The sequence below is a fragment of the Pavona decussata genome, unplaced genomic scaffold, assembly GCF_977016875.1.
Source record: "Pavona decussata unplaced genomic scaffold, jaPavDecu1.1 SCAFFOLD_78, whole genome shotgun sequence".
NCBI classification, from domain to species: domain Eukaryota; kingdom Metazoa; phylum Cnidaria; class Anthozoa; order Scleractinia; family Agariciidae; genus Pavona; species Pavona decussata.
The window spans coordinates 932496-946951 of NW_028145496.1; the positions used below are offsets into that span (position 1 = coordinate 932496).

A 14456-nucleotide genomic window follows, 5' to 3' on the forward strand; every position below is an offset into this window, starting at 1 on the left:
CAACTTATTCGCGCCACTGAGCCCGCGCTTTCTACTCTTTCTGTGAGGAAAAATTAGGCTGGGCCAGCGGTATCAGCTATCAATTCAAAATGGCGGACGGATTCCTGTGTGTGATTGTTTTTCAACAACTTCAAAACTACGTCAACTGTTCTCCTTGCAAGCATCCCATGAGGTCTTATGCCCGCTAATGATAAAGAGGACTAGGAGAAACTATATCAGTTACATTTCGAAAGATTAATGCCTTGTATCCTAAATAATTTCGTACGGACACATTTGGCATCGTTTGTGTTGTTTACGTACAGCTGATTCACGGCACGGCACGTCTACACGACAGCTGTTTTTCTAGTTTCTTTCAGTGTTCTTTGTCATTTTTGACCTGTTAGAAATGTGACAAAAGCAATACTGAAACTGATATTTGCTAAATATTCTTTGGCAAGAGGAAGCAGAGATTGCACGTCTCATTCTTCTGAGAACAGATAAAGTGGGATAAAGAGATCAGAAGTCTGTCCAGTAACGTTATCATTAATGCCGTATTGATGTCGATGCAGAGGGGACTAACAGACAAAGACAGGCGTCGGAACACCTCGAACGAGTGCCAAGCTCTCAGAGATTTGGTGAACAAATTGAAAGTAGAACTCTTGCAAAGCCAAGTGGAAACTCAAAAAGTTCAAGATCAGCTTCAGTGTGTTATTTACCTTGTTCGCAGGTAGGACGATAGTATACACATGGCACTCAGTTAGCTATTCATTGTTATTAGTAAAGACACGGTGAATTGTACATCAGCTGGAAATTAAAGACTTCTCGGCACAGTCAGCCATGGTCCAAACAATGTTGCACCCCTTGGCCCACACTGCTGGTACATATAAGAGCTTCCTTGAAGGCTAATCAGGGAAAGATGCCTACACAGTGACTTTGTCACATCATTGCAGTCACATCACACTGACTCCATTCTGGACCCCCAACAGTGCAGTTGGTGGGAAGGGAACCAGGACCTTGAGGTGTACTCCTGACCTGTGATCTATCTTGTTTTCTATCTTCTCTATTCAGTGAATTTGCAGTCATTATCAAAGGCTGAAGATGTTGTTAAAGAAGCTGCTGTAAGCTTATGCAGTAAAAGGGTCTCCCTGCACCACCCTTGCTGCATTTACATGTATCCCAACAAAATGGGTAGATTCCTTGATGGCTGTGGCTTCAATAACTTTTCCTTTCAATCACTTCATAGTGCTAATTCTTCATAATGATGAAGGAAATTGAAATTGCCATAAAAAATGCAAAACCATTCCATTTGGCACTGTCACCATGAGTGGGAAAAATTTATATTAAACAAACATAATTTTACAACCTCAATCTTTGATTAATTAATGCAAACACAAATTTATGTTTTTGGAAAGTTTAATGAACCTAATACAAGTCTCAGTTTTCATTATTCAAGGCCAGTTGAATTTCTGATGAATTAATAATAATAATAATAATAATAATAATAATAATAATAATTATAATTATAATAATAATAATAATATTCCAAGCAAAATTGATATTTACAAGTTAAAAGTAGAAAAAAGAGCTATGAAAACCTGTATTTACAATTCAATATTTAAAATTCATTTCGATTAAAAAAAGCGACTATTTCCAAGCACAACAGAGCTATTTAATAATATCTAATAATAATAATAATAATAGTAATAATAATAATAGTAATAATAATAATAATAATTATAATAATAATAATAATAATAATAATAATAATAATAATAATTATAATAATAATAATAATAACAAAAACCTAAGAAAGAAATGAAGACAAAAACAAAAAGTGGTGAATCCCACTGGTTTAAAGTTGGTTCCAAATGGCATGTGTGTAATTTTAAAAGTAAAGTTTGCAATTTGTTTACTTTCTTGCACAGAGCATGGCAAGGTGATGAAATTGCATCCATTCATCTTTCAAACATTGTTGGTAAGCTGATAAATCAATATTAAGTCATTAATTGTGTTGTTCTAGAAAATAGCCCGCTCCACCACTTTTCAAAATACCAGTATTCACTTTTGAAACTTCCATAACCCCTTGGAATTTTCACTGACCTTCCTTTGGGTGGGTGTTGATAATATTATTTATTAGAAACTGGATCATTGCATAATGCAATTCCAGGGTTTTGATTGGCTTAGCGGCCATGGTATTAATGAGCCATTATTACCATGCCCGAGAAGTAGCGACCATAAATTGTTTTCTGGTTGCTCTTGGAAAGGAAATCAGACAGGCTTACCAATATTACTTGATTAATGTTTTTAATAAAACAATTATTCCCCTCGCGCTTGTTGGATATGAGATGATTATAGCCAACTCGGTGCTTTGCGCCTCGTTGGCTATCCATCATCTCATATCCAACAAGCGCGAGTGGAATAATTGTTAATTATCAAAAACTGGATCATTGTATAATGCAATTCCAGGGATTTGATTGGCTAACAGCCATCATATATATACCATGTCTGACAAATAGAGACCATTAAATTGTCTTCTGGGTTTTTAAGTGCAAAGTGAAATCAGCAAAATCTTGCAATATATATTTCTCGATTCTAAATACTTGTATTCTGGGTAGAATGTGTTTCGTAGAGCGCTCAATTCGTTTGATTGAAGAGCAGTGTATAATTCTTGACAGAAGTTCAGGCTTCAGGAGTTTTCATCGTTCATTGCGACAATACTGTTTGGTATGGTTCGAAGTTATTGGACCACACTCATCAGGCAATTTTTTAAGTTCAGGCTTCAGGAGTTTTCATCGTTCATTGCGACAATACTGTTTCGTATGGTTCGAAGTTATCGGACCACACTCATCAGGCAATTTTTTAAAAAGTTGCCTGATGTGTGTGGTCCGATAACTTCGAACCATACGAAACAGTATTGTCGCAATAAACGATGAAAACTCCTGAGGCCCGAACTTCTGTCAAGAATTGTTTCTTGATTGTATTAATTTTGATAAAACAAGTATTCCACTTGCACTTGTTGGATATGAGATCATTATTGCCAACTCATTTGCAATGAGTACTCATGGAATAATTGTTAATTATCGAGAACAGCATGTACTGTATATGTGCAATATACTCATCTGTAGGTAAAAACATTATCTTTCATTTAAGTGCCAGAATATCACGTTATTGCACAAATGGGTAGTCAATTATTAATATACTTAGGCCATTTGCACTTAGTTACAGTTTTGATGATCTTAACTCCATTAAATCAATGATACCTTTTTATTGTATGTGTGCCTGTATGTTATGCACACGAAATGGAGCCCATTTTCCATTTTCATTTCAATAATTAATCAATTCTGGACTCAAGTATCCCTAAGTTTATCAGACAAAAAGGATTGGTTGAGATAACGTATAAGGAAAATATTTTGTACATTGAAGGTTTCATAATTTGCAGGTGTTGCGCCACCTAAGATTCAAAGGAACCGAGACTTGAACACCTTCACAGCTACACCCAAGGTACTACGACCCTAATTACTGAAAATATTATGCAGAATAAGACGGTATTAAGGATTGGCACCAACAAATGACTAAGCTGATAAACAATAATTATTATTTTAATTATTATTTTATTATTTCTGTAGCATTTTAAAAAATGCTACAGAAGTTATAATTATTATTATTATTATAATTAAATTATTAAAATGTTACTGAAACAGGTTCAATAGTCAAAGTAATTGAACACCATTATCCTTGCATCACTGACAAATGTATACAGCCGGTATACATTGCAACAAATTTATGAACATGTATTTGTTTTTGTTTTTTATATGTAGCACCTACCATTTTCCACAGCTGTAACAAAAGTTCCACAGGGCTGTTTTTCACAGACTGGAACTGCAAACACTATGAGAACAAACCACACTGCGGGGGTTGGAATGGGGGATCAGTAGCTTTAGCTACATCATGCTACATTTGAGCACCAAAGATATTTATCAACATATTAACTGTGTTTACAAGATTGAAACAGTTGCCTTGACCATTACACTGTTTAATCTTTACAAAGTAGACTACGTACATAGTCCCTGATTTTTCATTTATCTCAGGGATAGTAAAGCGAGCGCGCGTTAAAATGGGCTCCTGCGCGCGAGGTGTTGCAGCTCCTCGCGGGAGGCACGCGCTTTCTCGCGCGTTTCGCTCGCTTTACGTGCCCTGCGAAAACATCAAGGACTTTTGAATCGTAGTCTATTACAAAAGGCAGAGCACAAATTAAAGTTTGACCAAGAAACTATTCTAACCAAAATGTTTCAGACTCTTGCTAGAATATTGTGCTATCCGATGATTTATAAGCCATGGGCATTCAATTTTCTGTTTTAGTCAAGAGCTGTTAATGGCTGGGCCAGGCTGGTCATTGGGCTTCTAAATCGCATTTATCAAGATGAGGAACTTGAATTGCGAGCAAAGCAGCTGCTTTACATGCGTGACAGAGAGGAACTCCTTGATGAACAGCTAATGTCACACAAGGATGTCATGCAATACCAGACAAATGTCTCTCTTGTACAAACCAACACTTTACAGTTACTTCAGGTACAGCCAACATATATCAATTCTTCTTCTTTTATGATGCAACTTACAGGTCCTATAAGTATACGGCTGTTTCGACAAAGGTTGTCCAAAACAAAAAAAATGTCATTTAAGCGTACGCGACAATGCCGACAAGTAGTTTGGGAAATACCCAATAAATTTCAATAAAAGCTCAGAATCCATATTGCCCGCCATCTCAAGTCTTTGCTGTACAGTCGAGGCATTATAGATTCTGAGCTTTTATCGAAATTTATTGGGTATTTCCTGGACTACCTGTCGGCATTGTCGCGTACTCTTTTACGCTTTTTTTGGACAACCTTTGTCGAAACAGCTGTATGTGAACCAAAGGAAAGCAAACGCTAATAAAGATTAAGAAATTAAAAAAGTGTTCGGGACATCGCTGTGAAGCAGCTCAAGGTGAAATTAATTGCTATTTCCAAACTTGTAGCTTCTCGTTTTCTTTAACTCCAAATAATAAACAGTTTCACTGGTGTTTTCTTTCCCCTCGTGGGAGAGTATGCGAATGAACTACAGTTTGTTGTTTTGTCTGTATGTGTTTTGCATATCGCTTCAAAACAGGAGCTAATTAACTCCATTATATGCATGTACACTATATATCATAAACAAAAATAGTTTCTAAACTTCGTTAAGGACGGTTCCTACTAATAGCGAAGTATTTTTGTGCAGTTTATCACGGGAAAAGCAGTTCTTAGAAACGGCTATTGAAATCCAAAAAGAAAATTGGGGTTAACAACGCATTTTTTAGAGATAACTAAGCAACAATTATTCTAAAAAGCAGCAAAATACAAAGCAATGTATGGCGATTTTTTTCCAAATTGAAGCTTTATTATCTCTGAAAAATGCATGGTTATTCCCAATTTTCTTTTTGGATATAAAAATCACTTGCTAAATGTAAGTTCTGCTTTCTCCGCATAGTTTTAAAGTGCGCAAAAATATCCCTGTATTAGTAGGCACCACCCATAGGAAAACCCAAGTATATCGAGATGCGCAGAACGTATTGCGCAGTAACAATAGTAGGCACCGTCCTTAAATGCGTGTACTCTTGTTTTCTAGGGCTCTGATTGGTTCAAAACCTGATGGTTATCTAGCTCTCGAATCTCTGTACGGTGGACAAATAACGTTATCAAATATGTTGATAAAACCAAACATTCGTTTCCACTTCCCACCGCCGGACGCAGCACCACTGTTTCTTTAGAAACTAACCTTGTTATTCATATTATATGGTAAATGGCCATGAATTCGTGAGGCTCACTTGCGGAATAATTGCTAAATTAATATCTTACAGGATAGAGAAGAGGAAAAAGCTCGCCTAAGAGCGGAGGAACGAGAGCAACTTGAAGAACAGAAACGAGAGCTCCAAGCAAAGCTCAGAAGAAGAGTACCACCTATTCTTCACTCACACGGCGCAGGAAGAAAAGGCAGTGTGCAGAGACAAGCTGAGTTAGACTTATCAGAGGATTTACTGGTCAAACCTGTTGGGAGCAGGAAGTTACATGGTGGTTCAGATGTGGAGGTGAACGGCGCAGTAAGTGAAAGAAAAAAATGCCCTTTAGTTAAAAACTCATAAGGTTGGTAAAGATCAATGTAAAGGAGAGGATGGCATTCTGAAATCTTTTTGTTAGTTGCAATTTCTGCGTTATTTGTTGTCAGTTTTTTGCTCTACCTGACCTTGCTACATAAACAAATGATTGAATTCACCATGTTTAATGCTGTATTTCATATGATCACTGACGATTTTCAGCGATCCGATAAAAGCCTGCAGTATATTCAATCATTTGATCGCGTATTCGCTGCGTCTCACTTTTCCCAGTCACCGAGCGATTGTTTGGCGATCATGTGAAAACCAGCCAAGAAATAGGAAAACTAAGAAAACGTTTGGTGTTTTTTAAGTGGGTAGTTTTATCCTGATCGAATTGTAATTTCAAGAAATGTTGGATTTTATAGAGGACTAAAAACTAAAGAATTGGTGTAAAACCCTCGGAATACTTATAGGAGGCGAGAACCAAGATGAAATTCAACTCATATGTGACGCCAGTCGTGCCCAAACCTTTGCTCATTTCATTTATTATTATTTTTTTTTTTGTGACGTTTTTTTCTCATCAACAGAGACGTGTAAATAGTACTGAAGATCTTGAGGATGGAAGGCTCGATGAAGGTTTGAATCGATTGACGTTTAATAGAAGCTCCTTATCAGGGGATTTGTCTAATAATTTTAAAAACAAAATGTAAATGGTATGAACGTTGAACTTACTGATCCTATTTCGTGATAGCAACTTTGAGAATTAACATATCTAACAAATCATAGCAGCCGGCGCACTTCACGGTAAATGTAAAACAAGCGGAGATCCCATTCTTTCCTTGTAAAAAAAAAAAAATTAATTAATTAATTAATTAGTTAATTAATTAATTAATAAAAGAAATAACGAGAAGAGTAGCAACAAAAGAAACATTAGCTACAGCAAACAGACAAACAAAACGAACGAAAAGACATGTGGAAGCTTTTGTTACGATTGTTTCTATTTTAGCTCTATTTTGTGAAGAGAAAGGAATATATTCATGACGCTCTCTTAAATTAAGATGTTTAATTCAAAAAGTATTGTTCCAACAATAGGCTTCTGTATCCCGACAACCATTTCTGTAAGATCAATATCTTTTCATACGATGGCTTTTTAAATCCGGCCCCAGGTGGCACGTGTTTGTTTTCTTTTTAACAAATTACAACGAGCGCAGAAAACGTAAAAACAAAGCAGTTTCTCGAAAATGTATCATTAATAATTAATATCAGATAATAATTTGCTTAAACATCGTTTTGTTCCCAGGCCATTCTTCGGCTGGTGTTGATGAAAATGAACGCAAGGTTGGTTACAGGTGTTTATCATTGCCTTGTTTTATGCTTAACTGAAATAGTCTCAAGCGCAACTTTTCTGGTGTATTTTTCAGAATTCTAACGACGTGTTCCTTACGAGAAGACGATCCAGTTCTTTAAGCCGGTAAGTTCGTAACTAAACATCCTGAGCAAAAATCCCAATTTTAGTAATTCCGTTGTTCACAACTCGTTTAAACCCTTCCCTGTTCTGCGGGAGATGTAAGTACAAGGATGGAGCTGAAGACAAATCCAGTGTACCAAGCAGACCGGCACCCACCTTCAATGGTGGCCTTTTTACTTCGCGCGGCAAGCATTGAGGATGATCTGCCGAGACATTCTTGTTCGTGTATGGTTTATTTTCATCCAGTTGTACGGTTTCAAATTATTCTTGGAAGCGTTCCCTTCTCGACTTTTATTTGATTGGACACTTTGTAAAATTGGTTGGATTATCCGCCATCTTGGGCGAATGTCCATATAATCCATCGACTTAACCAAAATAGGTAAGGATTTGCATGGCATTATCTAGGGCGAATTCATTTAAGCATCTATTTATTCACGATTAACAAAAAAATAAAGCATAAAATATGCTTGATGCATAAGTTAGACACTTTCAGTACTACATTCTCAAGCCCTAGCTCCTTCACGAGAAAATCGCTGCTAAGGAAGGAAATTTAAAAGGCACGGAATATACCTGTTTTAATTGCCCACAGCAGCATGCAGGCTTTATTCGGCATCGCAGGGTTACACTCGTCTGTACATGTACCGGAAAAGAAAAATATATTGGCTCATGGAATTTGCAGAAGTGCGTCAAACATGTTGCACAAATTTCACCAAGGAAGGCAATGTTTCTATCACGAAGAGATTTGACTATTAAGGACGGCGCCTCCTTTTCCCACTGCGCATGCGTTCTGTGCATCTCAAGATGGTCTGAGAAACTTGGGTCTCTTAAGGACGATGCTTACTAAAGAAAAGATATTTTGCGCGGCTTATGGCTATGTGGGAAAAGAAGATCTTGGCAAGGGTTGTTGGAATCCAAAAAGACCCCACATTTCAGTTTCAAAGATAATTAAGCTTCATTTTGGAGAAAATTGTCATACATTGCAAAGCATTTTGCAGCTCTTTCGAATGATTGTTGCTTAAATATCTCTGAAAATGCGTGGTTACCCCCAATTTTCGTTTTAAATTCCAGTAGCCCTTGCTAAGTTCTGCTTTTAACGCACAGCCATAAAACACGCAAAAACACCTCTACATTAAAAGGCAGTCATTTAATACCCTGTACCTTTTAGGATTATTGCCATATTATTCTAGAATCGTTCTGCACTGCACACCCAAGAAACGCTACACTACAAATTTAATCTGCTATCAAGGCAACTTATAAGCGTTTCTGACCATATTTCAAATATTCATTTTCTAATTGTTGTTTTCTATATTAGGAACTTAGATATCTTGGGTTCCTTTTTAATAAAACCTTTGAAAAATTCAGAAAGGGGCCTAAAGAACTCTAAGAAGCGCATTTCTAATACAAACTCAGGGCAATATCAGAGTTTTCCATTGACTGTGTTTCTGTCACAGGGACGAGGCAAATGTACCAAGGGACAAGAAACAGGGATCTCACGTAAGGAGTATCTTTTCCTTTTTCCATTTTCTTAGAACAGCTATCAAAATTCCCGCGCGCTGATTGGCTCGTTGCTATTGTCTGTAAGAGTACAGATAATGACGTCAGATGCAACGCGCACACTTTCTCAGCGGGAAATTTAGCCAATTCCGCTCGTACTTTTTCCATGTTATTGTGTGTACTCTCAGTAAGTGATAGACCATAAAATGACGCCATGAAATGTTCAAGGCTTGGCAGTGAAACCACTCGCCTGCAATTCGTGGTTCCAATTGAGTTCTTGAACATTTTATGACGTCATTTTGTGGTATATAAGAGTATAGACCATAAAAAACAGCCGTCGATTTGTTAAATGTCTTTGTTTTGGCAGTGAATTTTTTTTCTGTTTTTGTAAAAGAAAACACGAATGAAATTAAAACAAACTGAAATATTTCAAACAGTCCCTCTGGCAATTTCGTGATTAGATACGCATGCGTCATGTACACAGTAATGCGTTGAACCTCAGTAAGAGATCGCGACTTTGCAGCTTTAATAAATGACCAACAATGAACCATGCGAACATTCAAACTCTCTTAGTCCCTACCTTCTGCATCATTGACGTTGCAGCGTTATCTATAAGTTGTGAAACTTCAATTAATTGTTTTTACACATATTTTGGAAAAGCCGAATCTTGTATCACGTTTTACCTTATAGGACTGCTTAGTTTTGATTTTACTTTGTTTGATGTTTATTTATTCTAGCACCATGTTCGTTCACAAACGAGCGAAGGGGCTGGGAGGAGAGCCAGCGTGCAGCCAAGGCCCAGACCCAAGACCGCGAGTATGTGGAATACAATAGGCCATTTCCGAGTTGCTTTGAACCTCACTATGGAAGCAAGGCTAAGTGCAAAGTTTTCATTACGAAAATTAGTTTTCATTCATGTGCAAACAAAACTAATGTCCATATAGAAAAGTAGTTTTGCACTTAGCTTGGCTTTCATAATGACTGGGTTCACTGCTACTCGGAAATGGCCTATTCATTGAGTATTATTATTAACGCTGAGAGCCTTCCCTTTGGTAACATTGATCAGTCACAATTTTGAAACCCAATAAGATACACATGTCCAGGCAAACAGAACGTCATGAAAATAATCTTACCTTGAATGTAATCTTATTTGGGTTTCTTGAAACTACGTTGTGTTCAAACACTTCTGCCCAATGTGTCACCATGGTTACCCCGGTAAGGTTAAAGAGGTGGATTCAATAGGATGATGCGAAGTCTCCTGCATTCCGCTGGAAATTGGTCATGCGTTCACTTTGGCTATAACAAAATATTTAGAAACAGTTTCAAGTTTTGGAAATAATGTGATGGAATATGTTAAGCCTGGTGAATAAATGAGAATGATGTATTTAATCAGTAAATGACACAGACATACTCGGAGAGAGAAACCGAGTGCTCCTATCAGGAGTCGAACCTAAGACCTTCCGATTACTAGTTTGGATGTTCTACCACTGAAATTCGATCCCATTCCTGGGAATAGTCGACCGCGCCTAAATTCTTCAAATGGGCCGCCGCTTCAAGAAATCTTTAACTGAATTGCATACGATTCGACAGAAATGCAAAATATAAATTGTGGATGATGAAGGCGAGCTTTTTTTACACTCACAGTGACACTCTTATTTATTTATTTTTTTTTCCAGCAGTGAAAAGCTCTTCCACTGGTGCTTCCGTTGCGGCGGGCAGAAGAAGACCCTTATCCGCTCATTTATCACAGCCCAAACCTTGGAACAAACCGCCTCCAGCTTTTGACACTAGCAAAACAAAAAGACAATTGGATCTTATTGAGAGAGACTTAAAACGGACAACAAAAGTGCTTCAAGATCGATTAGGAATCTCTAAACAGGGCTTTGTGTAAAGGTGAAACTGGGTGTGCTGGGTCTTGTGTGAAGTAAGACGGCATCATATCAGTCTGCCGTGACTTTCACTTCCAGAGTCACCATGGTCACACCTACGTCAAATGAGATTCGTTTGAGTCTGTGGATGGAATTCTCAGGTGCGCGGACATTTCAAATGAAAGCTACCGCCCTATACTTTTGCCTGGCGCTCAACATTTTTCTGGATTCTTAAATTGTTCTTGTGTATTTTAGGTTGCGTTCGAGTCACTGTATTCCGGAATAAGAATAAGAAGAAAAGTAATCATTGCATGTCTTCCTATTCCGGAATAGGGTCAATTGAACGCACCCTTATTTTAAAGTTTGAATTGGGTACTCCCAGGGAAGTAGTATGGCACACTCGCTCACCAAGATATACGGTATTGGCGGAAGTATTTTATCGAGAAATTTATGTATTTAACTTTGTTTTTGACCACCTAGTGCCCCCTTCCTCCGTCCGTTATCAAAGATTCTAGGCCACTTTTATTACCATGTTCATAAAAAAGATGAAAAAAAAAATTAAAAACGAAAACAACCATTCCACTCTTAAATGCAAAAATATGGTAAGGCCATTATCACCCCCCGTACAAACAGAAATTTCACTTCTTCAGGGGTCAAAACTTTGATCAACTTTATTTATGCTGTTTTGACTTTACATGATATCATGCATGTGTTCATGCAGAATTACACTAATCTAGAGTTTGTTGTTTACTAATTTTCCTGATTATATAATCATGGGCGATAAGCTATGTTTAGTCGAGGCTACTACAAAGAGTAACAACAAATAACTCCACGGTTTTTCAAGCGACTGGGGGTTCTACTTCTTCAATAATGATCCTGCTGACCGAATTCCAGCTTGTATACGCGTTCGCATCTCCGTATTCAGCACAGTTGCCGACGTTAAAACCAACCTGTACATTTCCAGGGCTCAAGCCGCCACAGTAACCTTCTATGTTGGCAGATCTGTGGATGTTGAGATCTTGTTGCTGGTACACGACTCCATCTATAGCGGCAGGCACTGTACACTCTGTGTTGTTGAAAGTGAAAAACCATCTTTTGCAGCAGAGAATGCAGCCAGCAATGCGAATGTTACCCACATACACCACCCGTAGATAGGAATCCTTTTCTTTCTTCGCAAATTTGCACAACTGCAATTTGAATTATTAAAAATAAAAATCATGCTACTAACGGATACCGCTCCATCGTGATCATGGATGAACCGATTAAAATCAGCAAAATACAAAACCTTGTTTGTGCCAGAAGATTGTGTTGAGTCAGAAACAGCACTCGAAAGGAAATGGAGTCGGCAATAAAGTAAGCCAACTTGGCTCAGACGGGGAAAACGCGATGTGTTGGTTGGGTGAGGGTGGGGGCAGATGGCTGCCAACAGTTTATCAGCCAGACTAAGAGTTCTTACGAAACGTTGGAAGGGAGAAGACCACACGATACAGAAATCAACTTTTCTGAATTTTTTCCGTTACTTGATCCCTTATAGTGGAGGTGCACGTCTCAAACGGCACTTTATGCGTAAATGAACCAAACTTATTGCAGGGCTGCGCTGAAAATACAGCAAAGTTCAATTTTATTTGGGCCATTATTTCAGCAAATACCACTAGTATTCTTCAGGGCCAGAATTCTTTTCACTACATAATTTGTTGCAGTCAATTTTGAACCCGCGTGCTAGGTTGATTTAGGTTTTACCGCTCGCTTATATCAAGAACAATAACATAATTAAATTTACTACTTACATGAACCTGGTCATTATTTCGGGTGTCCTTTGTTTGGTCAAATAACCAAGTGCACTGTTTCCATCTTCGGGAAATTCGCGGCATTCCTTGAGCTCCATCCCGGCCGGGACATCCCGCTGGTCCCTGGCTACCCGGAGTTCCCGGTGTTCCGGGAGTTCCTGGCGTTCCGGGGAGACCCGGAGGTCCTTGCAAACAGCATGGAGTTTGCGAGGAGCACTGGGGAGAGAAATCTTGCTGGAAAACAAAAGTAACTTACTGGGTATGTTTTCTCATCACTGCCTATGAGATAGAAATTAAGAACAAGATTGGTGTTTTCTTTTTTTTTTTTTTTTAATATCTCTCGTTCCAGAGATATTCAAGCTTTTATTCAACAATTGATGACGTCACAAATCGTTTCAGTACAAAGATAAATCACAAAATCAATAATATCTCGGAAAGTTTTAGTGTGATGCAGGATGCTGCTTCTGTGCCTGTTACGTGGTCTAATATATAAACTGCGTTCATTTCTAACAGCCGTTAAAACACACGAAACAACTCCTTTGTTACTGAACTGTTCTCGAGTTTTTTTCCCTCATTGTTACGCTTGGGCTTTGTACTATCATTTGGTTCAGTATCGACTGACTTGATCAGGCAATTTGGCCACCTTACGTAAAGAGATTCGAGAGCTTTGTACTATTTGTTTGGCGACAAAAATCACGTTTAAAGAATATCTGTAAATAGTTTGCAAATAAGTACAGTGCCTTGCGTCTATTCTTAGCTCACATTTACGTCGCGTTCGATTGACCGAATTCCGGAATAAGAATAAGCGGAATGGCTGTTAGATTTCCCTTTTTAAGTACATTTGGGAAGACATTCCTGCAAACTTTCGCTGGCACATGATAATTATACATCGATTTTGTAATCCAGTGACCCCAAAAGCCTCTTGGGAAGGATTTCTTGTCATCATTGTTTGTATTCGTATTCCAGAATAGTGTCAATCGAATGCATCGTTCTTCTGTACTGCGTTAGATCTATACACTTACAGTTTGGGCAGGCTCCACTCCTTGAATACCGCAAAACAACAGAGTTGAACAAAAAAGGTAAATAATTGCCTCTCTTGTAAACATTGTAAAGTTTCGCGAAATGGCGTGTCTTTTTTATCCTCAAAGCTATGTTAATGGTGCACCCACCGATGACACGACAGTAACAGAATCACTGAGAATGAATCAACAGATTAGGTTGTTGTCTTTTTAGGTGTGTGATCTTGAAATGTGATTGGTTCATTCAACGACGTCAATTACTCAAGTTTCTGCTCGCTGTCATGCATACTTTTTCAAGGTTGATAATTGAGAATGGGTGCAAATCTGTTGGAAACGATATGCACTGTGGGTCAAAAGGTGCAACAGTGCCTGAGTGCTACATGCTTCGATTTAATTAATTCGAACAAACTGATTTAAATTGTGGAACTTACGTCCTTTTTTAAAGTGAAATAACAACATGTTTTGTTACTAGGACGTCTGATCTTGAGTTTTCTTCTTCAAGGAGGCGTGGCCCAGAATAATCAAAGGCGCTTTACAATCCAAGAAAACTAATATTAACAATAGATATTACAATAAAAATGCTATTTGCAATAGATAATAACAATAACAGTAATAAAATAATTGATCTAATTACTAATAATTGATCTAATTACTCAAATATGTATTCACATATTTGATCTCCCTATATAGATCGCCCTAAAAATTTTATTTTCTGTGCCCTTTTTTTTTTAAAAA

General features: G+C 37.7%; 2 protein-coding genes across 5 annotated transcripts; one reads left to right on the forward strand and one right to left on the reverse strand.

Annotated features, from left to right (window-relative positions):
* Positions 1-81: 81 nt before the first annotated feature.
* LOC146476224 (uncharacterized) lies at positions 82-11219 on the forward strand. Of its 3 annotated transcripts, none has more exons than XM_085114750.1 (11): positions 82-706; positions 1905-1954; positions 3419-3480; positions 4339-4548; positions 5852-6091; positions 6673-6721; positions 7386-7423; positions 7507-7556; positions 9005-9047; positions 9785-9863; positions 10724-11219. In XM_085114750.1, exons 1-11 carry the CDS (start codon positions 537-539, stop codon positions 10936-10938), a joined length of 1206 nt encoding a protein of 401 aa, XP_084970876.1. In that variant the 5' UTR covers positions 82-536; the 3' UTR covers positions 10939-11219. The 3 variants fall into 3 exon arrangements, with proteins under 3 accessions (XP_084970876.1, XP_084970877.1, XP_084970878.1); XM_085114751.1 differs by having other exon boundaries at positions 389-706; positions 5852-6079; positions 10724-11084; XM_085114752.1 differs by lacking the exon at positions 10724-11219 and adding an exon at positions 9992-10140 and having other exon boundaries at positions 389-706; positions 9785-9933.
* Positions 11220-11565: 346 nt separating this feature from the next.
* On the reverse strand, positions 11566-13912 carry LOC146476225 (collagen triple helix repeat-containing protein 1-like). 2 transcript variants are annotated; one of them, XM_085114754.1, is made up of 3 exons: positions 13725-13912; positions 12703-12918; positions 11566-12102 (listed from the first exon to the last, which is right to left on the reverse strand). In XM_085114754.1, exons 1-3 carry the CDS (start codon positions 13806-13808, stop codon positions 11755-11757), a joined length of 648 nt encoding a protein of 215 aa, XP_084970880.1. In that variant the 5' UTR covers positions 13809-13912; the 3' UTR covers positions 11566-11754. The 2 variants fall into 2 exon arrangements, with proteins under 2 accessions (XP_084970880.1, XP_084970879.1); XM_085114753.1 differs by having other exon boundaries at positions 12703-12936; positions 13725-13911.
* Positions 13913-14456: the final 544 nt, after the last annotated feature.

Bases quoted from the DNA above. Each gene is read 5' to 3' on its own strand.
- LOC146476225 (XM_085114753.1), bottom strand. From the start codon at position 13,808: ATGTTTACAAGAGAGGCAATTATTTACCTTTTTTGTTCAACTCTGTTG. The intron at 12,937-13,724 runs GTAAGTGTATAG...TTTGTTTTCCAG, and splicing joins GAGTGGAGCCTGCCCAAACT to CAAGATTTCTCTCCCCAGTG. The intron at 12,103-12,702 runs GTAAGTAGTAAA...TTCAAATTGCAG, and splicing joins GAAATAATGACCAGGTTCAT to TTGTGCAAATTTGCGAAGAA.
- LOC146476224 (XM_085114750.1), top strand. From the start codon at position 537: ATGTCGATGCAGAGGGGACTAACAGACAAAGACAGGCGTCGGAACACC. The intron at 7,424-7,506 runs GTTGGTTACAGG...TGTATTTTTCAG, and splicing joins TTGATGAAAATGAACGCAAG to AATTCTAACGACGTGTTCCT. The intron at 7,557-9,004 runs GTAAGTTCGTAA...TTTCTGTCACAG, and splicing joins CGATCCAGTTCTTTAAGCCG to GGACGAGGCAAATGTACCAA.